Source organism: Castor canadensis, chromosome 2 (assembly GCF_047511655.1).
Source record: "Castor canadensis chromosome 2, mCasCan1.hap1v2, whole genome shotgun sequence".
Classification (NCBI taxonomy): domain Eukaryota; kingdom Metazoa; phylum Chordata; class Mammalia; order Rodentia; family Castoridae; genus Castor; species Castor canadensis.
Genome location: NC_133387.1, coordinates 31,276,674 through 31,301,787, shown reverse-complemented (window position 1 = coordinate 31,301,787; position 25,114 = coordinate 31,276,674). Strand labels below are relative to the sequence as shown.

General features: G+C 35.8%; 1 protein-coding gene and 1 pseudogene across 10 annotated transcripts in view; both read right to left on the bottom strand.

Annotated features, from left to right (window-relative positions):
• Positions 1-25,114, bottom strand: part of Cadps2 (calcium dependent secretion activator 2) — a 546,589-nt gene that overhangs the window by 289,837 nt on the left and 231,638 nt on the right. For all 10 annotated transcript variants that reach the window (XM_074064310.1, XM_074064326.1, XM_074064319.1 and 7 more), the window contains exons 4-5: positions 19,000-19,080; positions 9,527-9,763 (exon numbers count right to left, since the gene is read on the bottom strand). In XM_074064310.1, coding sequence (XP_073920411.1) covers positions 9,527-9,763; positions 19,000-19,080 — 318 coding nt within the window. The remainder of the gene's footprint in view (positions 1-9,526; positions 9,764-18,999; positions 19,081-25,114) is intronic.
• On the bottom strand, positions 17,819-17,943 carry LOC141421071 (U8 small nucleolar RNA; annotated as a pseudogene).

The following is a 25,114-nucleotide window of genomic DNA, read 5'->3' as shown; positions in this document are numbered from 1 at the left end:
GTACCTGTTCCCCTTTTCCTGTTGGCCTTAGTTGCTTTTAAGGTATCTGCTTTAGTTTCTCTGCGTTAAGGGCAACAAATGCTGGCTAGTTTTTTAGGTGTCTTACCTATCCTCACCCCTTCCTTGTGTGCTCTTGCTTTTATCATGTGCTCAAAGTCCAATCCCCTTGTTGTGTTTGCCCTTGATCTAATGTCCACATATGAGGGAGAACATATGATTTTTGGTCTTTTGGACCAGGCTAACCTCACTCAGAATGATGTTCTCCAATTCCATCCATTTACCAGCGAATGATAACATTTTGTTCTTCTTCATGGCTGCATAAAATTCCATTGTGTATAGATACCACATTTTCTTAATCCATTCATCAGTGGTGGGGCATCTTGGCTGTTTCCATAACTTGGCTATTGTGAATAGTGCCACAATAAACATGGATGTGCAGGTCCTCTGGAGTAACCTGTGTCACAGCCTTTTGGGTCTATCCCCAAGAGTGGTATTGCTGGATCAAATGGTAGATCAATGTCTAGCTTTTTAAGTAGCCTCCAAATTTTTTTCCAGAGTGGTTGTACTAGTCTACATTCCTACCAACAGTGTAAGAGGGTCCCTTTTTCCCCGCATCCTCGCCAACACCTGTTGTTGGTGGTGTTGCTGATGATGGCTATTCTAACAGGGGTGAGGTGGAATCTTAGCGTGGTTTTAATTTGCATTTTCTTTATTGCTAGAGATGGTGAGCATTTTTTCATGTGTTTTCTGGCCATTTGAATTTCTTCTTTTGAGAAAGTTCTGTTTAGTTCACGTGCCATTTCTTTATTGGTTCATTAGTTTTGGGAGAATTTAGTTTTTTAAGAGATCTCCCATGCTCATGGATTGGTAGAATCAACATAGTAAAAATGTCGATACTCCCAAAAGTAATCTACATGTTTAATGCAATTCCCATCAAAATTCCAATGACATTCATTAAAGAGATTGAAAAATCTAATGTTAAATTTATATGGAAACACAAGAGGCCACGAATAGCCAAGGCAATACTCAGCCAAAAGAACAATGCAGGAGGTATCACAATACCTGACTTCAAACTATATTACAAAGCAATAACAATGAAAACAGTATGGTACTGGCACAAAAACAGACATGAAGACCAGTGGAACAGAATAGAGGACCTAGATATGAAGCCACACAACTATAACCAACTTATCTTTGACAAAGGAGCTAAAAATATATGATGGAGAAATAGCAGCCTCTTCAACAAAAACTGCTGGAAAAACTGGTTAGCAGTCTGTAAAAAACTGAAACTAGATCCATGTATATCACCCTATACCAAGATTAACTCAAAATGGATCAAGGATCTTAATATCAGACCCCAAACTCTTAAGTTGATACAGGAAAGAGTAGGAAATACTCTGGAGTTAGTAGGTAGAGGTAAGAACTTTCTCAATGAAACCCCAGCAGCACAGCAACTAAGAGATAGCATAGATAAATGGGACCTCATAAAGCTAAAAAGCTTCTGTGCATCAAAAGAAATGGTCTCTAAACTGAAGAGAACACCCACAGGGAGGGAGAAAATATTTGCCAACTATACATCAGACAAAGGACTGATAACCAGAATATATAGGGAACTTAAAAAACTAAATTCTCCCAAAACTAATGAACCAATATGTCTACTGTTTTAAGAATCCTCCATATGGTTTCTCAAAGTGGCTGTACTAGCTTACATTCCCATCAGCAATGTATTAGGGTTTCTTTTTCCCCACAACCTTGCCAATATTTGCTATTGGTGGTGTTCTTGATGCTAGTTATTCTAACAGGAGTGACATGGAATCTTAGTGTGGTTTTGATTTTCATTTTCTTTATGGCTAGGGATGGTGAGCATTTTTTTCATGTATTTTTTGGCCACTTGAACTTCTTCCTTTGAAAAAGTTCTATTTATTTCAGTTGCTCAATTCTTTATTGATTCATTGATTTTTGGGGAGTTTAGATTTTTGAGCTCCCTGTAACAGTCCTTTAATATACAGCTAGCAAATATTTTTCTCCTACTCTGTGGTTGGTCTCTTCAATTTATATACCATTTCTTTCATTGTGCAGAAGCTTTGTAACTTCTCGTAGTCCCACTTGTCCATCATTCCTCTTAGTTGCTGGGCTGCTGATGTTCTATTGAGGAATTCCTTGCCTATACCTATTGATTCCAGAGTATTCCTTGCTTTTTCTTGTACTAACTACAAGGTTTTGGGTCTGATATTAAAGTCCTTACTCCACTTTGAGTTGATACTAGTACAGGGTGACAGGCATGGATCTAATTCAAAAGAAACCTTAGAAGAAATCTCTGAAAAATTCATGGAGAAAATACTAGACTTGGTTTACCAGAATATACAAGATGCACTCAAGAAATTTCAAGATAGCAAAAATAAAGAACATGAGAAGACACAGAAACAAATAAATGAACTCAGAAAGGACTTCAATAAACATCAAAGTGAAACAAAGGACATTATAAAATAAAATTATTAAAAAAACAAAGGACTCTTATAAAAGAGAGATATATGAATTAAAGATGACAACACAAAATAGAAAAGAGGAGCAGAACAAAGATGGAAAATCTCATAAGAAAGAATCAAACAAAAATCCTGGAAATAAAAAGTCCCTATAAACAAAAAATACAGTGGAAGGCCACTCCAGCAGACTAGTACAAGTGGAAGACAGACTCTCAAAGCTCAAAGATAAAACAGAAATTAAAGAAAAAACAGAAGAAATCTTAGTCAAACAACTCAAGAGTCGTGAAAGGAATATGCAAGAACTCAATGACTCCATCAAAAGATGAATCCTGAGAATCACAGGCATTGAGGAAGAAGAGGTGCAAGCCAAAGGAATAAGTAATATATTCAATAAAATGACAGAAAATTTCCTGAGTCTTGCCCATTCAGGTACAGGAAGCCTGCAGGACACCAAACACACTTAACCAAAATAGATCCTCCCCATGGCATATTATCATTAAAACAACACAGCACAGAGAACAGAGAAAGAATATTAAAGACTGTAATAACAGCAGATTTCTCAACGGAAACCTTAAAAGTAAGAAGGGCATGGAGTGAGGTATTTTAGGTACTGAATGAAAATAATTTCAGCCCTAGGAAAGTCTACCCATCAAAACTATCATTCAAAATTGACAGAGCAATAAAAATCTTCCACAATAAACAGAAACTAAACAATATATGACCACGAAACCAACACTACAAAAGATTCTAGAAGGAATTCTGCACACAGAAGATGAAAGCAAACAAAGCCATGAGAGGATGGGAAGTATCAAATCACAGAAGAACAAAAGACAAGTAATCAGAGAATAGCACTGATTCAGCTGCAAATCCTTAAACAACAAAACAACTGAATGACAGGAATCACCACATACCTATCAATATTGACAATGAACATCAATGGACTCAACTCCCCCATCAAAGGACACTGCTTGGCAAACTAGATTAAAAAGGAAGATCCCATGATCTATTGTTTACAAGAGACCCATTTATTGACAGAACTAAACACTGGTTTGGGGTGAAAGGCTAGAAGATTTACCAATCCAGTGGCCCCTGAAAACTGGCAGGAGTAGAAATACTTATATCAGACAAAGTAGATTTCAAACTTACATTGGTCAACCAAGATAAAGAAGGACACTTCATATTACTAAAAGGGGAAATACACCAAAAGGAAATAACAATTATCAACCTATATGCACCCAATGTCAGTGTACCCAATTCATCAAACATACTCAAGAACTTAAAAGCATGTATAGACTCCAACACAGTGGAAGTGGGAGACTTTCATACCCACCTATCACCAATAGATAGGTCATCCAAACAAAAATTCAAAAAAGAAATCCCAGAAATAACTGCACCATAGATCAAATGAACCTAACTGATGTCTACAGAATACTTCATCCAACATCATCACAATACACATTCTTCTCAGCAGCCCATGTAACTTTCTCCAAAATAGATCATATCTTAGGGCACAAAGCCAGCCTCAGCAAATACAAGAAAACAAAAAATAAGCCCCTGAATTCTATCTGTTCACAATGCATTAAAACTAGAACTCAACAACAAAAACAACAATGCAATATTTGGAGGTTGAATAACATATTGCTCAACCATCAGTGAGTCATAGAACAAATAAGAGAGGAAATCAAAAGTTTCCTGGAAGTTAATGAAAATGAAAATACCACCTACCAGAACCTATAGGACACAGCAAAAGCAGTCCTAAGAAGAAAGTTTAAAGCCATGAGTGCATATATTAAAAGGACAGAAAGATCTCAAATAAATGATAATGCTACATCTCAAACTCCTAGAAAAACAAGAACTAGCAAAACCCAAAATAAGGAGAAGGAGAGAAGTAATAAAAATAAGGGCCAGCATGCTGGGTATTGAGGGGGTGGGGGGGAAAGGGAGGGGGCAGAGTGGGTGGTAAGGGAGGGGGTGGGGGCAGGGGGGAGAAATGAACCAAGCCTTGTATGCACATATGAATAATAAAAGAAAAAGAAAAAAAAATAATAAGGGCCAGCAAAAAACACATGAAAAAATGCTCACCATCCCTAGCAATAAAGGAAATGCAAATTAAAACCACACTAAGATTCCACCTCACCCCTGTTAGAATAGCCATCTTTAGCAACACCACTAACAACAGGTGTTGGCGAGAATGTGGGGAAAAAGGAACCCTCCTACACTGCTGGTGGGAATGTAAACTAGTATAACCACTCTGGAAAAAAAATTTGGAGGCTTCTTAAAAATCTAAACATTGATCTACCATATGATCCAGCAATACCACTCTTGGGGATATACCCAAAAGAATGTGACACAGGTTACTCCAGAGGCACCTGCACACCATATTTAATGCAGCACTATTCACAAGAGCTAAATTATGGAAACAGTCAAGATGCCCCACTACTGACGAATGGATTAAGAAAATGTGGTATTTATACACAATGGAATTTTATGCAGCCATGAAGAAGAATGAAATGTTATAATTTGCAGGTAAATGGATGGAATTGGAGAACATCATTCTGAGTGAGGTTAGCCTGGTCCAAAAGACCAAAAACTGTATGTTCTCCCTCATATGCAAACATTAGATCAAGGGCAAACACAACAAGGGGATTGGACTTTGATCATATGATAAAGGGAGAATACACAAGGAAGAGCATAGGTAAGACACCCAAAAAACTAGATAGCATTTGTTGCCCTCAATGCAGAGAAACTAAAGCAGATACTTTAAAGCAACTGAGGCCAATAGGAGAAGGGGACCAGGAACTAGAGAGAAGGTTAGTTCGAGAAGAATTAACTTAGAAGGTAACACACATGCACAGGAAATCAATGCGAGTCAACTCCCTGTATAGCTATCCTTATCTCAACTAGCAAAAACCCTTGGTCCTTCCTATTATTGCTTATACTCTCTCTTCAATAAAATTAGAGATCAGGGCAAAATAGTTTCTGTCTGGTAGTGAGGGGTTAGGCTGGGAAAGGGGGGCGAGTAAGGGGGGGGAGAAATGACCCAAACATTGTATGCACATATGAATAAAAAAAAACAAGTGCCAAAATCAATGAAATAGAGACCAAAAAACCATACAAAAAAAATCAGCCAAACAAAAAGCTGGTTCTTTGAAAAAATAAACAAGATTGGCAAAAGCCTGGCAAATCTGACTAAAATAAGGAGGGAAAAGAACCAAATTACTAAAATCAGAAACAAAAAAAGGGAAGATAACAACAAACACCAAAGAAATCCAGGGAATCTGTGAAGACTACTTTGAGAACCTATACTCCAATAAATTAGAAAATCTTGAAGAAATGGACAAATTTCTAAATACTTATGACCATCTAAAACTGAACCAAGAGGATATTAACCACCTAAGCAGATCTATAACACCTACTGAAATCGAAGCAGCAATAAAGAGTCTCCTAAAAAAACGAAATATTTCTTGATAGCAATGATTCTGACTTTTTCATTCAGTGATAAAAAATTTTAATGATCATTTAATATGTATGAAACCAAAGAATTGTGGGTCAGAAGATAAGTCTAGAAATCTTAGCAAGATTGGTTCCTATTTCACATCATTCTTGTCATCCTGCCACTTCTGCAGGGTGTATAATAGCCAATGGACAGGAAAAAAGAAAGCAAAAGTCTGCTTGAAATTATTTCTGCCACCTTTACTACAAGTTACTATAAACAGAGCTTCAAAAACAGACAATACACACCATTCTGTTCCTCAAAACAAGGCTCCCAACTGTGCCCAGAAGGTTTTATCCCACAGAATTGATAAATTCTGTGATGACTATGTACATACAAATAAAACAACACAACTCAGAACTGATTTCTGAGAGGTAGCAAATACAGCTAACCTCAATCATTAGTGATAAAGGCAGCCAATTCCACGGGCCATCAACTAACCTAATTTTAAGTAACAGTTTCAACCAATTCGGTAAAACTTGATAATGGAATGACAGAAAATAAAGCTGATCTATGCTGCATCTTCTCACTCTCACTGTGGCTAATGTAATAAGGAGAAAAAAGCTAAAGTTGTCCTAGAAGCAAAAACAAAGGCAGCACTACATAACATGCTTCTGAGTTACACAGAAAACATGTAAGCCTCTAAGAAAATGAAAATGAAATTGGGAATAACATACTACCAGATGCAGAGAAGTCACAGGGTCTGCTAGCCTAATATCAGTGAAAAAGCTCAATGTGAAACCCAACTATATTCATGCATAGATACCCCATATACCACAGACTCATAACTTCATAAACTCTTGCTTTTGTAGTTTTACTTTTTTTTCACATATCATTGTATGGCTTAGTGCTCTGTGAGTCAGATTGTTTTCCTTCATTATTCCTTCTAAATGCTTCATGAACAGAAAGATATAAATGTAATCTTTGACATCTATCTGCCTGATTTAATACCATAAAAATCCTTAAGTCAATAAATATTTACTGAGAGAACTGAGTGCCAGGCACTGGTTAGGTGTTTTTCATACTTCAGTAAATGGAAAAGAGAGAAAAAGTGTACCTCTCCTGCAGTTTGCATCCTAGTAGCAAAGGCCAGGAAATACTCAACACGATAAACATCTGAAGTAGAGGTTAGGAAGTAAGTAGTGCTACAAAAGTAGCTTGGTAAGGGAGCAGATAAAAAGAAAGAAGGGAAGGGAGGACAGTAATCTTAAAGAGAAGGTGAAATTTGAGCAACGTTTTTCCAATCTACACTTTATTCATTAGACCCAGAATTCAGTACTTAGAAAACAATGCTTCTCCACTGGACCAGGTCTAAGCCTACATAATGAAATGACAGAGCTCCAAACTGGATTAACTGTTTGGCCTTTATGAATTTTTTTCCACCCAAATCTATAATCTCAGGACCAAGTTTTGTTAATGAGCTTGGCTGATGTCATAGCCCTGTGGCTAGAAGACTAGCAATCATTCTCTCAGGTGTCTACAGGTACAAACTTAACATGATTTCATTTTGTTGCTGGACACATAACTCCTAAATAAAATACTGTGGGCACCCAAAAACAGATTTGTATTTTACTGTGGTAGCAAAATATCTGCCTTAGACAGACATAGCAATAGGCTGTCAAAGCAATTTCATAAATATGCAAGCTCTCAGATGACACAAAAGGAAGTTTTAGGTTATACTGTCCTCCAAACACTATTATATTATTAATTCAACAGCCCACTTTAGTACAAGGTACTAAAGTAAAGTATAGAAGAGCAATTCATAACTTCACTTAAACATTAACTCATCAGCCTGATTTTGTTTTCATAAGAGAAAACAGAACTCCTAAGACATTAATTATTTATGCTTGTTGAAGACTTTTGAATAGAAAAAAGAGAAAATGTTCTGAATTGCGTTTTCAGTTTAGAATGTAGCTAACAGTAGGCTTACATATCACAAAATGTATTTGTCAGCTGAATAACACCTGATAGACTGACAATTTTTTTAATCAATTGAAAGGCTCACCTCTTGTGAGAAAAAATTTATGTTGTACTTAAATAATTTTTATACAAAATCTTTTTTAAAAAGTTGTTAGCATTTTTTATTTCCCTTAGCAAAAGATCTGCAGGAGGAAACAAGAAGAAGGTACCACTGATGTGATTAACATGTGGTTCTAAATTAAACACTTGTATATTGTGAGGCTGAAGAGATTGAGAGGAAACCCAACAGCAAAGCCATCAGGAAAACCCAAAATGAAGTACAGAGTTAGAAGGCAGTCACATATTTCTACTCTGATACGAAAGTTAATCTAGTGAGGGACAATGAGATCCTGAGCCTGGAAATTAAGGGCAGGAGAGGCAGTTGTCTTAAGCTCAAGCTTAAAATCAAATAAAAGGAGGAAAAAAAGAAAAAAAAGCAAGTAGACACTTGCTCTTTCTGCCATCAACTAAGCAAGTCTAGCATTAACGAAAAAACTTTGAACTCTGCCCCCTAAGACTGTGTGTGATTTCCTTTGTCAATCAACAAGTTAAAATAGCAGCACTGGGAACCAGCTAAGAGAGAATATAACAAAATGAGGGAACTACAAGCCTCAATAAAAGTTTGGGGAGGACTATAAATTTAGCTTGACATTGCTAACATTTGCTTTTAAAGCAGAAACATGCAGAGGAAACACATGGAGTTTAAGACAAACGATGACCTGACACTTCTCATTATTATATTATCTTTTATTGTGTATTTCACATAAGTTTCTTTCTCCTAGGTATTAAAGATGCTTGTTGGAAGAGAGAGAGAGAGAGAGAGAGAGAGAGAGAGAGAGAGAGAGAGAGAGAGAGAGAGAGAGAGAGAGGGAGAGATTGAGACTGAGAGTAGACTAGCCATATGCAAAGATTAGCAAGAAGAAATGTAATCATGGAAGACATTTACAGGCATTGGGCTGGCTGCCAGTGTTTTCAAGGATTTGTATAAAAGGGAAAAAATGCTGGTGTTTCATGTAATTCAGTTTTAAATGCATGACATTTGTTCTTTTTTCTTTGTGACATTTACTGTGCCTATAATAAAAGTAGAAGTCATAGAAAGGAATTCTCTCTCTCTTTCATCATCTATACTACTCAATATTGTGTACTACAACCGATTTACTTGATTCCATTCTAAAAAGATGATCCGACAGGGAAGTAGATTAAAAACAAGGTTAATCAAAAGCCAGAAAGGAGTTTCCAAATTAGAGAGAATTCATTTATATGTTTAAATCTTATTTCAACCCAGTGTGTTTTGATGCTTACTTTAACAATGAACTTAAAACAGCTTAGTGTAATAAAAGACAGACGTGCATAAGACATGCATCAAAATTTGGTTATTTCACTTCTTAATTCTAGTACTGTTGTTATGATTAAAGGATAATTTGCATTCCATTGTGTATATAACCTGTTTGTACAGCAAATGAAGAGCAATTTAACATTTTCAAAAACATACTGCACCACTTCAAATTCTAAATGTTATAACAAAGGTCAACAGAAATTACTGTGCAGCCCACTTCATGCTGACAAATGTGAGCACCGGAGAGTCACTTACCTCTAAGGTGAAGGACAGGACCACGTCAGACTTTGACAGCTGAATCTCATTCTCATCTCCTAGGTCCAAAAATGCAGAATTCTGTGAACGCTTTAATTTTTGTAATTTAAATTCTGGACCACCTTTTGAAACTGGAAGACTTTCCAAATTAGCCATTAGCAGATTCACGGAAGACCGCAGCTCTTCTATATACATACTCTCCATTTCTTTGGCTATAAATGTGGGAAATCTTCTTTCCTTAAAAACAAAATTTAAAATCATGTTATACAAGCCGTATGTCAATATTATCAGAAAAGTGCATATGATGCATACACTCCACTGTCTTGAAAATGATGACACTCTCCATACAATGTATCAACCCTACTTTATTCTCTATTCTTTAGAAGCTTCAGGCTTTGTCAATTTTGATTATATTGAAAGGTACCTTCTATACCTTCTTGGGGATCATTGTGGTGCAAATTGAGTAACATTGTATGTTTTCAAATTAACTTTATTTTTTATTAGGTTTGCATAAGAGAAAAAGAAACTATAAGAAATAGGGAAGTGAGAAGTTGTAGAATATAAATGAATATTGATTAGTCACTAATATCTTTGAAATGCTTGGAGCAATTCTGTTCAAGGAACATTGAGAACACACTGCTTCACTAGCTGGAAACAAATATTTTAACAAAATCTCTCTTACCACAGATGTGCATTTGGAGGATGGCATGTTTTTTATGCATAAGCCTTCACATTAAAACCCCATATTATTGAACAATATAGACGTATTTTTAGGATTGGCTAATATTCACATCACCCCAATGTGAAAAAATATCTTCAGTCCAAAATCCAGGGGTTTTTTATTATTATTTTTTTTATTAAAGACTTAGAAAAAGTTAAGTTTAAAGTAGAAGGCCAGTTATTGGTAAAAAAAAAAATCTGTTAGTGAAAAGAGATTAATAGTAACAATTTTAAACATTCCCTTTTCTTTCTGAAGTATATTAACATTGCCATTCAATCTTTTACCTCTGTAATAAAATTCCTGTTTTTTTCACTCAATTAAAAGGATATTCAAAACATTTATATTTAGTTACTGCCAAATTGTCCTTAGAGATTATACCAATTTGTATTCCCCCAAACGCAAATAAGAGATCATTTTCCCTGACACTCCTGGCTCTTTCTTTAATCTTTGCCAACCTGGCACATGGCTCTTCTCTCTGAAAAGTAGAGGAGATACAGCTTCACAACATTGAGCCCAGCATAATGTATATCTCCCTGTACAAAACTTGGCCAGAGGATGAAGACTTAGTGCATCCATGTTTCAAGTGATTGCCTAATGCTCCAAAAAACCACTGCCTTCCCTGCTGCTTCCTTGCCATTGCTCAAAATCTCACCTAAGAAATTAGCTCTGGCACAACTGGGATGCATCCAGGGTGCTATTGGCAACCAGCACCTCATTATCCCCTGACTTGCCTGCACCAGTTCATCCATGGGATGGGAAGGAACATCCAGCACCACCTCATAAATCAGTCCCGGAGTTTCAGGCCAACTGTTTTTCTTTTTCCCCAATATAAGCTTCATATATGCCTTTTATAAATAATTTACATATAAAATCAACATTAAATTGTATATTTTCATAGAAATTAAAAATCTACATTAATGATTAATTTTCCCAAAGAAGATTCTTAAACATCCTTTTAACACTGCTCTACGGTTGGAAGCCATACCCAAAATAGCAAGTTTGCATTCTCAGGAAAAGGTATAGAATTTCTTGATTTCCTTTGGGAAAACAAAGTAGGCCTGGAATAGTTTCTTAATTACAAAGAAGGAAAAAAGTAAAATAAACAATAAAAATGTAGTTTTATATTTTAGGACTAACTTTAAAAGCTGTCTGAAAAAAAGCCACTGAAACTCAGAAATGAGGCAGAAAGATGAGGGGCAGGTTCTTTCAGTGGCACAGGGCACAGAGGGCATCCATTGATCATTAGCAGAGATGTGCTAAGATCAACTCATTGTTTATTATTGATTCAAAGTTTCAGACAGTGAAGTTACATGGTACCTTGTAGAGTTTTGTCTGGAAAAGATACAACAATGTTTGTCTGGTGAGCACAATAGCCCAACGGTTACAATTTAAATGTGCTAAAAATTTACTTTTGTAACTAATCTGTGAATCTTAACAATGCCCCCCAAACACCCTGTTTCTCAATATCAAACGGTTTTCACATTTAACTGGACTGCTCATTAATATGCCTTCAATAAAATCATTACCACAAGTTCATTTTATATTTCTTTGGAAGTTATAATTTTGCCTTTCAAAATTGTATCTTAAAAGGCAAATATTTAAAAGTTTAGCTGCACCAATTTTGCTTTCAAATTTCCAAGGGGTTATTTTTAATGGAAAATAGCATTTGCACATGAAAAAAATAACCAACTTTATTTAGCATTAGCTAAAAACACTTCATTATCTGTCAAAGAGAAAACTGGTGAGTACTGCCAACATTGACTTATCAGTATTTTCAAGCTTTTTAGGAAATAGACTATACTAGAATTTTACTTTTTCTTTGAAAAAACCTCACAAATCTTCCTTTAAAGCTTTGAGATTTATCAATAATATATCATGAACTTTATGGGTATACTATTTTTGTGGCCTTACTTGGAAAAAACAAACCAATCGTACCTCACATCAGTATACCGCATACTTGCTAAATCTGACCTTTTAAGTTAGATGGAATCAGACACAGGGCTAGTTTCTAGTTGTTTAGCTGTGAGTTGTTCCCATAAACTATTGCTTAAATGTTCTAATTTAATTCCCTATAAAGTATGGCACACTAGTGGCTCAAACACATGATATATTAAAACAATATGTTTGCTTCATAAAAAGTTCTCCTTTATTTTAACTTCAGTCACTTTTTCTTAAGTGCTCTTAACCTTTAATTAGACAATTTCTGGGGTTCATACCACTAAGGAGTTTCTCCAAGCTGATCACTGCTTTGTTTTCCATACAGGTTAACATCATTAATCTGAAAATCTGAAATACTCCAACAACCAAAACTTTTTGAGTGCCTACGTGGTGCCATAAATGGAAAGTTCTATACATGATACGTAATGAGTCAAGTCAAAACACAGGTTCACTAAACTACTGTATAAAATTACCTCAGGCCAAGTGTTTAAGGGATATCTAAAACATAAATGGATTTCATGTTTAGACTGGGGTCCCATACCTAAGAATTTTCATTATATATGCATATGCAAATATTTCAAAATCTCAAAAATCCCAAATAAGAAACATTTCTGTTCCCAAATTCTTAGGATAAAGGGTACTCAATCTCTATTAATTCTAAGTTCTAAACTCAGGATAATAGCATCAAGTGAACTAACTGCTGGTTATAGATTTGGTCACAGTTACACCTAAAATACTGAAGTGTATTTCAGTATTAATGTATTAATAATTCAGTATTAATTTCAGTACAAATTACAGCAGATTCACAGCTATTTTGACCTTACCAGTATCCTCTTTCCCTTTCAATTAAAGTATGTTCTTGAATGGGAGAAAAGAGTGAGAGTCCTACAAATAATTCAGAACTCTAAGTAGCCCTGGCTTTTTTTTTTTTTTTTTCATTTTTCTTTTATTATTCATATGGGCATACAAGGCTTGGTTCATTTCTCCCCCTTGCCCCCACCCCCTCCCTTACCACCCACTCCACCCCCTCCCACTCCCCCCCCCTCAATACCCAGCAGAAACTATTTTGCCCTTATCTCTAATTTTGTTGTAGAGAGAGTATAAGCAATAATAGGAAGGAACAAGGGGTTTTGCTGGTTGAGATAAGGATAGCTATACAGGGCATTGACTCACATTGATTTCCTGTGCGTGGGTGTTACCTTCTAGGTTAATTCTTTTTGATCTAACCTTTTCTCTAGTTCCTGGTCCCCTTTTCCTATTGGCCTCAGTTGCTTTAAGGTATCTGCTTTAGTTTCTCTGCATTAAGGGCAACAAATGCTAGCTAGTTTTTTAGGTGTCTTACCTATCCTCACCCCTCCCTTGTGTGCTCTTGCTTTTATCATGTGCTCATAGTCCAATCCCCTTGTTGTGTTTGCCCTTGATCTAATGTCCACATATGAGGGAGAACATACGATTTTTGGTCTTTTGGGCCAGGCTAACCTCACTCAGAATGATGTTCTCCAATTCCATCCATTTACCAGCGAATGATAACATTTCGTTCTTCTTCATGGCTGCATAAAATTCCATTGTGTATAGATACCACATTTTCTTAATCCATTCGTCAGTGGTGGGGCATCTTGGCTCTTTCCATAACTTGGCTATTGTGAATAGTGCTGCAATAAACATGGATGTGCAGGTGCCTCTGGAGTAACAGTCTTTTGGGTATATCCCCAAGAGTGGTATTGCTGGATCAAATGGTAGATCGATGTCCAGTTTTTTAAGTAGCCTCCAAATTTTTTTCCAGAGTGGTTGTACTAGTCTACATTCCCACCAACAGTGTAAGAGGGTTCCTTTTTCCCCGCATCCTCGCCAACACCTGTTGTTGGTGGTGTTGCTGATGATGGCTATTCTAATAGGGGTGAGGTGGAATCTTAGTGTGGTTTTAATTTGCATTTCCTTTATTGCTAGAGATGGTGAGCATTTTTTCATGTGTTTTCTGGCCATTTGAATTTCTTCTTTTGAGAAAGTTCTGTTTAGTTCACATGCCCATTTCTTTATTGGTTCATTAGTTTTGGGAGAATTTAGTTTTTTAAGTTCCCTGTATATTCTGGTTATCAGTCCTTTGTCTGATGTATAGTTGGCAAATATTTTCTCCCACTCTGTGGGTGTTCTCTTCAGTTTAGAGACCATTTCTTTTGATGAACAGAAGCTTTTTAGTTTTATGAGGTCCCATTTATCTATGCTATCTCTTAGTTGCTGTGCTGCTGGGGTTTCATTGAGAAAGTTCTTACCTATACCTACTAACTCCAGAGTATTTCCTACTCTTTCTTGTATCAACTTAAGAGTTTGGGGTCTGATATTAAGATCCTTGATCCATTTTGAGTTAATCTTGGTATAGGGTGATATACATGGATCTAGTTTCAGTTTTTTGCAGACTGCTAACCAGTTTTCCCAGCAGTTTTTGTTGAAGAGGCTGCAGAAGATGATGGAGCAATTAAAGACACATTCACTTTGTATCAGTGGTATGTTGTGCTCCAGGCCTTGGGATGCAACCACGAGGATAATAGAGAAACTCCCCATGATCACAGAGCCTACATTTTATTGTAAAGAGACAAATGTCACAAATATGAAATCATTTTATATTTAAGAAAGTGGTAACTATGATGTAGAAAAATTCAGGAAGGGGGTAGAGGGAATGGCCAGAAGGGGTAGCAATTCTAAATGGGATGGTTAGGGAAGGTTTCAATAAGAACATGACCTTTGAACATTAAAGCACATTAGGAGCTATGACAATTAACTGTATGTGTCAATTTGGCTAGGCTAAGGTACCCCACTGTCTGGTCAGACACCACTCTTAGTATTTCTGTGAAGACTTTTTTTTTTTGATGTGTCTACATTTACAGTCAATCAACTCTGAGTAAATCATATTGCTCTCCTATATGTGGCTGGGCCTCATTCAATCAGTTGAAGACCTTGTGAGCAAAGGCTAAGGTTTCCAACCTTGGGACTACCTTGTGACTGCTCTGCCTGAATTTCCTTCCTTCTGGCCTGCCTTACAGATTTCAGATTCAATACTGCAACATTAACTCTTGCCTGAATTTCCAACCTGTCAGCTTGCCCTATGGATTTTGGCTTTACCAGTTTCTACAACTTCATGAGCCAATTCCTTGAAATCAGTCCCTCTCAATCTCAACCTCCCTCATCCATTCCCCTCTCTCTCCCCCTCTCTCTCTCTGTCTGCTAATATGTATTTGTGTGTGTATATATGTATGTATTGTATATAATTTCTATTTTATTTGTATCACCATATTCTTTCTTTCTGTCATCCATCTATCTGATCTCCTATTGGTTCTGTTTGAACCTGACTAATACAGGAACAAGCCATATGAATGTCAGTGAAAGATCAGCTGCCAATAAGAGCAGTCTGGCCAAAGACACTGTAGCAGGAAGAACAAGGAGGCCACCATAACTGAAAGGGATTGCACAAAGGTGGGAGCTTAGTGGAGGATAGGCCAGTAGGGTAACAAACCAATCACACAGGTGCTTGCAGGCCTCTGCAGGGACTTTGCATTTTACTCTCTGTGACAAGGGAACCATCCCAAGATTTTGTGCAGAGAATCACTGGCTGCTGGTTTTGGGGACAGGGGTAGAAGCTCGGAGACTAGAGAAAGAACACTTATGCAAGTGACAGACAATGGTGACTGAGTCAGAGTGGAAGCAGGAAAATGGCAACCATGGTCACATTCTAGAAATACTTAAAGGAAGAAGCAAAAGGATTTTCTGATGAATTTTACATGTGGTATGAGAAAAATTTAACATGGCTTGAAAAACAATAAAGATAGCTCTACCAAAAACTTGTCTGTCCTGATTACTTGACTGAAAATTTTAACTACTCCTTCCCTCTTCCTTCACTCTTAAGCAATGATCACCTTTCGAAATTCAGGGACATGGCAGGTTTATTGGTATCATTAGGCTCTCCTAAATAAAATACAAGCTCTAACAGCTTGTATTTTTGTCTTGTTCTCATCTCAAGGCAACTACATTTGTCTGCAGGTATCCCAAGCACCTAACAGTGCTTGCATATAAAAGGAAATGTTCAATATTGCTTAATGACTTTATGCACAGAAAAAAAAAGACACTAAAAATATGTAATGACTTAGCCACAGGTCTTTCCTGCTCTGTCCATATCTTCCTTACTTCTTCCTAATTACCAAAATACTTGGCCAAAATACCAAAGTCAGTATCACTATCTCTTAAAACAGATTTTTGCCCTATTATTATATTGTGGTGCTTTGTGAAGTATGGAATGGAGCATTACTGATTGTCAACTGTTACCTTAATAAAAGATGTTTCTGAATTTATCAGTCTAAAGAGGCAGCAGGGGGTAAGGGACTGAGTCAGGGCCAGATTTTGAGAACTATTTAAGTCATTTGTCAGCTATGCTGTCTTGGTGAAGCATGAAGTGTGTAATCTTCTCTGTGTTCCAATCTCTTTGTGTATAAAATTCATTATATTGTCTTCCCTTATGGGTTCATAGGATTATGGAATGACTATAATGCAACAAGATCAGTAGATTGTAAACAGCCTTATGAATGTTATAAAATTTCACCAAGTAGGGAGTGATTAACACATCTCTATGAGCTATAACCATATTTCCACTAAAATGTAACATTTTTCAAGCTATTTTTCCCTTTGAACCCCATCTGATTCACTTCTTTCTTTTAACTTTTCCCAGCTTATCAACATTTCTAATGAAACTAATAGAGTCCCTTACAGGGGAAGCCTTCCTGTTTCCAAACTGACCCTTTCTCATGACCCAGTCCAGAGCTTCACAAAACACATTCTCCACCTCAGATAGGAACTTGGGAACAAATCTGAGGGTTTTCTTTTCATCCTGTAACTATTGAACATCATGTAAACTGTATACTACAGCATCCACATTTAGTCAAGCCCTTGGAAAAGCAAGTATGAGTTATGACCAGGTGCCAGTCTCAGGTACAATCTATAGGTATCCTATGAATTCCACACTGCAATCTCTAGAATGATTCAGTGCCTCTTTAAACGTCCAAAGGACAGTCATTTGAAGCATGTCCCCTTGATAACTGCTTTTTGTATGTGAATATAACTCTTCAGCCCCGAGTTTAAAGCATCATGTCTTCCTTCTTTTGGAGAGTCTTCCTCCGTATCTCTGACTTGGTTCTCACAACCTACTGTCATCCCTATTAGCAGATTGCTCTCTGTGGTTTTTTTAGCTTTCTCTTTAAATCTCTAATATCTTTCCTTTTTTCTTTCTTTCTTTTTTTCATTTTTGATGAGACTAGGGTTTGAACTTAGGGCTTCACACTTGCAAAGCAGGCGCTCTATCACTTGAACCACCCCTCTGGTCAATTTTGTCCTGTTTATTTTGGAGATGGGTCTTGTGAAGTATTTGCCCTGGCTGGCCTTGAACTGTGAATTAAAACAATGTAGCAAACAAATATATATATGTGTGTGTACAAAATTATATATGCACATGGAGAAGACCAAGCAATAAGAAGGGTAAGCAAAAGAAAGAATTAAAGTAAGAAAGAACAGTACACAGGATGTTACCATAGAGGGTTATAAACTCTGACAATTAGTACAACAACAACAAAATACTAGGATCGCCAGGGAGAATCAGATAGGAGTGGCAAGGGTGTTTTAAGTTCTTATTACATAGAGATGCTAATCACATATCATTTATCCATTTTTTAAATCTTTTCTCTATGTTAAGATAAACACAGTATTAGCATTCTTAAAACATACTGTATATTTATAAATGCACATTTTCTCAGAAGAAGCACAAAAATTTAATTGTTAAAGACAGTATGTGATATATCTCCCCAAGCACTAGAAAAATTTACTAATTTGGTTTGGGAGGTAGTTCTACAGAGTGTGTATACATACATTCACTGAGCTGCTAACTAAACATTTGTGTACTTTGGTATATGTTTTATGAAAAGGAGAGAGACTGGAAATCTGTCCATCAACTATTCAAAACTTTTGATTAGCAGAAGGGAAAGGGAGAAAGTCTTATGCTCTGAGCAATCCACAGCAATATACACAATTTAAAAAAAAATTATTATTCATTTAATCACGTGTGCGTACATTGTTTGGGTCATTTCTCCTCCCTGTCCCCCTCCCCTATGCTCTCCCCCCAATTTTATTGGCAAAGACTAAAATTTTTATATCATTAAAGTAAATTAATCCATCAGTTCACACTAAAGAATGGTTTAGGTGATTAAGGTCCATTCCTTTGAAAACACGTAAGTATTAAAAAGAAACTCACAGCTTTTTTTGAAATCCAAATAACTAGAATATTATGGAGAACACACTTTTTTCCTGTCAGATTCTGTCCTAGATACTTCTCAAATTATATTTTAATGATTTAATAATTCAATCAAATGTTGATTGGCATCACTATTTGCCAAGCACTGTGCTGGGTATATTGGAATATATTACATGATTTCACAAGGAGATTTTTCTCCCTGATTCTATTTTGCTTAGTGTAACACTGAAACTCTCTGCAATCTAGCAACTACACAAAATCAAGGATTGCTTTACGAAAAATTTATGAAAGTTATCACTGAATTTAGACATCTGGCACATTAAGGATGGATATCCAAAATGGAGAGCTTGCTCCACTTAGATAATTTACATTCAGATATTTGGGATTAAGAGGTAGACATGTAGGAGAAAAATAACAAATTATCATTTCCTGACTATCCTGTAGTTCCTATATGAACTACACTCTCAGCTCACAGAAATCTAGATAAGGAAAGAAATGTGGTATAGTATGTCAATGTGAATAATTTACCTTTGCCATTTTCTCTGCCAACTGCAACCGACCATCAAGTTCCCTTCTGATCTGGGCTGCTTGCTCATCTGCATTATCCAGCTTAAAAATAAAATAAAAATAATACATACATGATTATAATAACGTATCTGTCAGCATGTTAGATTGAATAATTTAAAAAAAACCTCTAATAAATTCTCAACTACTTATTAAGAAAAGAATGCAGAATTCTGTTTAATTTCATTGCAGTCCAGTTCAAGTACTTTTGCATTGGGTTTTGTTCACAAAATGTCAATAAATCACTAGGATTCAATAGCTCAATTTACTCAGAAACATTATTCAAGAATTTTTTACTGAATATGTTCATGACAACTCTAAACCAAGACATAAGTGTTTCCTTGAGATTACATTAAATCATCATTAAGCTTATTCATCCCATTCTATTCTCTCCAGGAAGGTCAGTCCTAAATAGCTCCAGATTGAAGAATCTCTTTTTTTGTTCTTCTAAATTCCCATTTTACATTTTTTGACAAGATGCTGAGTGAAGTTTTACTTCTTTCTTTGTACTTGTAAAAAACGTTCCTTCATTTTGATAGGTTTGTATTAGTGCAAAACTACTAAAGTACTATTTGATTGAATGACATAACTTTCTACCATTTAAGTCTTCATATACTCTTGATTCTAGTACCAATGGCTACATACTACCAAGAAATACTTTCACTCTTATATACAGGCACCCATTAGAATTCCATGTTCTTGTTCAAAGTTTGAATGAAAAGAAAAGCATATTACCATCATTTTGTAAAGAAATTTCCCAGATATCTGGAAGATTATTTTCATTTTCCCAATGAAATAATTCTTACCTCTTTCTACAACTTCCCTTAACTTTCCTCATGATTCTTTTATTCCCAATTAGTCACTCAATATTCCTTTATTAGTTCATAATGCATGTAAAATTGAGGTTATTAAATATTAAATTCCTTTAACTTTAATTCCTGCCCCTTTCCTACTACCATTATCAAAAAGCCTAAGCCCCAAAATGCAACTGTATCTTAGTAAAGGGACATCTAAAGATTGGATTAATACTGAGTACAACACTGAACACAGAGGAGGACACAGTCAATTTGTCCCTTTAGTGAAGAGCTGCAAATTGACTATATCTCATCCATAAAACATCCTCAAAGAAATAAAAAGAAAGTAGAAAATGAGACAGACCTGAAAAAGTGAATAGAAGTTAAATTAATAGGATGGCAACATGGGAACTTACATTAAGAGTAAAGAGAAGGAGAAAAAATACACTGCAGTAAAACACTGAATGTTTGGAGGTAAGACTAGTGGTTTGGGGAGATGCTAGATGAGGCCAGGCAGAAGATGAAGCTGCAGTGAGACAAGGCTACTCCAGAAACTCCCCTTCATGAGGAACTTTGAGTTGGTTCCAACTGCAACTGAACTTCCCTGAGAGGGCTTAAAAGAGGAGTGACTTGATCATCCTGAGCTGTGGACAGGAAGACCAATCTGTCCCCAGCACAAACGATAGGTCAGGAGACACAAGCAATGATGCTCTTTTCACTTTGTAGTATTTCTTATTTTCATAAAAAGAGGGGGAAAAAAAACCCCTAAACTTGTGGTTATCTAAAAAATATATTTCCAAATTAACTTTTAAAACCCAAACTCATTGTAAACTAATGTAAAAAGTCAAGATTTTCTTAAAGTTAATCTTTGTTGTTAAGCTTTTAACTTTAATTTGTTAGTATGATTCAAATCAAACAAAAATAAGAATTTCTTCTCTGTAGCTAAGATTAAAATGAATTAAATTTAAAACTAATGTAATTACAAAGGAAAACAAAGTGTGATAAAGTGTCCACTCTAGGTAACTGAAATCTCTCATTACAAGCTTCTGAAATAAAAAATTATATATCAAAATATGCTAACCCTAGTAATATCTCAAATGCACTAAATGCAATATAGAATCTCTTTTGCTTGAATACTTATATACACATTTTTGCACAGAAAAAATGATAAAAGGTTACTTGCATGTAACCAGCCCCCAGCTCCACCAAAAAACTTAATATCTTAAAAAGTCACAGCTCCTCAGATTCTACCAAAACCAATATTTAACATCTTTAAATATTTATATCTTCAGACTAACAGCTTTTATTTAATTTTTAAGAGGAATTGAGTAATTTCTGAGTTTTGTCACTTTGTAAGAGACAGTTATTTTACTACTTTAAAAATATTAATGACTTAATTGCTTTTATCAGAAAAGGATGTAGGCAAAGAAAAGTTAAAAACCACCATAAAAAAAAAAACCTTCTCTTTATAACACTAAATTTTCAGAACGCAAACCAGTACTAATTTTGGTTACTACTAGAGTCATGTAAATATATAATATCATACTCCCAAACACGTTTACAAAAAAGGTGGGTGGAGGGATAACGAAATAAAATCACCAAATAAAACTGTTTATCCTTGTTTTATATAAAGATAGACAGAGTTCAAGGGATAAATCATTTAACTTTTTTTAACATTTGAAAAATCTTCATTTAATGTTCCATGTCTTATTTTCAGTTTTGAGTATTTATTGCTCTTATTCATAGCATAATTAAATTAAATGTTTATGTAATTTACTTTCAACCAGCATTTCCTTACCTTGCTCCCTCCCTCTCTCCCTTTCTTCTTCTCTTCCTCTCTTCCTTTCTCCCTCCCTCCCTCCCTATGTGGACTTTCAGGTCAGCAGAGGAGTCACAGGCTGATTCCACCAGGGTATTTCTAGTTCTAATTTCATTTTCTCTCTCTTTTTTTTTGGTGGGAGGGGTCTTGAACTCAGGGCCTGCACCATGAGCCACTCTGCCAGCACTTTTTGTGATGGGTATTTTCAAGATAGGGTCTTGTGAACTATTTGCCCTGGTCTGGCTTCCAAACATGATCCTCCTGATTTCTGTCTCCTGAGTAGCTAGGATTTACAGGCATGAGCCACAAGTGCCCGGCTTCTGTCACTTCTTCATTTCAATATTTTATGGGACAATAGACACCTCACAGATGTCATTTTCTGACTCATAATATTTTATGTCTTTTAAAGAGGGCCATTCAATCTTGACCCTAAGAGATGCCCAGAATACCTTTACTCTCTGCACTGTTTCTAGTTTCTATTACACAGATCACTTTGCTGTTTTAATTATCAAGGTATTTCACTGGCTTAACAAATATTTATTACAGAAAATGTACTTTAATTTTCTTGCTGTTCATTATTCAGAGATTTCTCTTTCCAAATTCAGAATTCTATAGCCTAAGGAATTCTTAACATGGACTTTAAGAGTCTGTGTTCTTGTTAAGGTTGTGAGCAAAATTTTGTAGATATATATATTTATTTTTCTCTCCAAGAATTGTTTGAATTTCATAGCTTACCCATGATCTCAAAGGGACAGTTAACGCAAAAGAAGTAAAGAAACAATTACTCTGGGAGAAACTTCTATATATAGAAATCTCTACTCCTTTATGCTTGTGAGAGACCATCCGGCTTTTGGAACATAGCCCATAGGAAATGACCACCTTGGTCCTATATATCATCAATTAACACCTGCTCAATTCTTTGTAAAGGTACATCAGAGCCTAAGCTCTTGACCATGTTTATCTGAATGGTCCAAAAAGTTTTATCAAGTCTACTTACATTTTTCTACACTCACTATTAGGCAAGCCCTGCTGTACATTTTTAGTAGCTACAAAAGTTGTAGCCCTTCAGGATTCATACTTTATATAAAAAATAGTAAAAAGAGGTATATAGTACTGAGTGCAATTGCCACAAAAAAGCTACTACGTACTGTGGGAATTCAGCAACAAAAAAGATGTTTTTCTTTGTTAGTAGCATCAACATGGACTTGCAAAGGCGGCAGTACTAAAAACAGGACAGAGTTTTAACCTGTGATTTTCAAATCCTATACTCTTCTTGCCTAATTTCTCGCCTGCTCTCAGGAGGCCATGAGGAAAAGGGAAGATCTTGGAGATCAGCAAATCTCACTTTGTAGAAGTCCTAGGGGAGGACCAGAAGCTTGTGCTGGTGGCCCATTATCTTACAGTTCAGAAAACCATATAAACAGTATTAACTTTGTTAAGTTTCAGACAACAGATCCTGTTTATAACCTGTGGTATCACCCTTCTAATTCTCTAAACACTACAAACATCAAACCTTTGAGTTCTTTAAATCTGCCCATATCTTATGGACAAAAAGGATCTTTCTAAAAAATGTTCCTCATAGCACGATTTAGCAACACTGCTCTCTACGATTAATCTATTTTTTTGGACCAGGAAAATTATCCTTGTATGAATATTGTTGATCAAAAAAGGTGGGATTTATAGCTCTGCTTTTCTATAATAATGTCTTTGTACCTGCTAATCCTTGTTGACTGTGCTATTCTTTCTCCCACTGAAAAAAATCAATTTGTTTTTTCACTGAATTCCCACTCCAATTATAGCATACTTTCTTGAATATTCTGTTATTTTCTTGTAATATTTATCTTTATCTTTTTAGTACAAAAGGACAAGTAGACTAGGGTTTACACTGTTATGTAAGCTTGTTGTTTTCCTTGATGCTAATTCATAGCTGATCCTTTTTATTGTCTATAAATCTGATTTACAAAGACACCACAAGAAATAATTAATGCAAACCTAATGCTGATCTCCAAAAGACATTCTATCCAACACCTTACTGTTTATCATATAATTTTCAAATAGTCCAGGGTCTGACAGTGCCAAATACACATGGCTTTTACAACGTGTCCTCAAAACACTGATCAAAACCTTTGTTATCAGCAAATTATTTTATCTTATTAACTTTATTAGTTTTCCATCATCACTTCAATCACAAATAATTTCTCATACAGAAAGAGTACTAACCTACCCTCCTGACTCTGATTGTTCCTCCTGATTTTTCTGTTGGCCTCCCATTCTCTCAGTCCATAAATACACAACTTGGTCCTTGGCTGTGCTAGACTTCAGTGTGTCTGCAGCCATTTCTCAATGTTCTGTCATTAGTCAGCACACAACTTTGGCTGGTCTCCTCAGTGGCAGCTCTGCACTTACAGCTGAACAAAAGGACTTTTCTTTTAGACATCTCATAGTTACCTCAAACTAAAACAAAACTAATTTTTTATTGCCCACTCCTTAATATGGTCCCCCATTTCTAATCTGATTCCCACTATTCTTGATCAGACTGAACTCTCCCTGGTGAGAGGGAAGAGAGAATGAAGTGGGAAGAGGGAAGGTGAGAATAAAAGGGAAGAAGAGAGGGAAGGCAGGGTAGAGAGAACAAATAAATGGGAATGAAGACATGACTAAGGAAGAATGTGTTCAACATCATTCAGGCCTCCCATACACTGTACTAATCTATCCAAGTTTTTGGATAACTGCATTATCTGCACAAACTGAACCACTAATTGCTTACAAATACGTTCCATTTTCTGAATGTGTTTTGCTCATATTTCTTGTGCCAGGGAAGCTCTTATTCCCTACCTTCATTGTCCAGATTAGTCTCCAAATCTTCTGAAAAAACTAAACCAATTACTTAGCAACAAAGAGATGCTATGCAAAAACAAACGATTCACAACTGTCTTAGTGTTGAACTTCTCTGGTGTTTATGACCTCATCCTCAGTCTGTAATGTATGTATTTTTATTAACCTTACTTTATCCTAATGTTATCAATAAAATAAATCCCTTAATGGTAGGATTCAAACAACTTGATTTTAATACAAATACAAAGAATAATTCCACCAGTATTTAGAAGGCTCTTGGGCCCTAATTCCCCCTTAATACTGACTCATTTTCTACAAGGTAATTTCCTTAGGAAAAAATAACTATGAGGTAACTAATATCTTTTAGTAATTTCATAAAACAAAAAGAACATAAGGAATTGAAGTTATTCCCAAATTCCTGAGAACAACACATTTCCTGTATGATGCTATGTATGAAAGAATCAGGTAACATTCTGCCTGCTTGATGTAAACCTTTTAAAGAACTCCCTTATATCTACCTTCTAAATTATGCATAAAATCCTGACGCAGAAATAGCAATTCTACCATAGATTCTTGTAGCACAGATATAAGAGTCTTAAAAATTCATTTCCCAAACCACACTTTCCCTTGA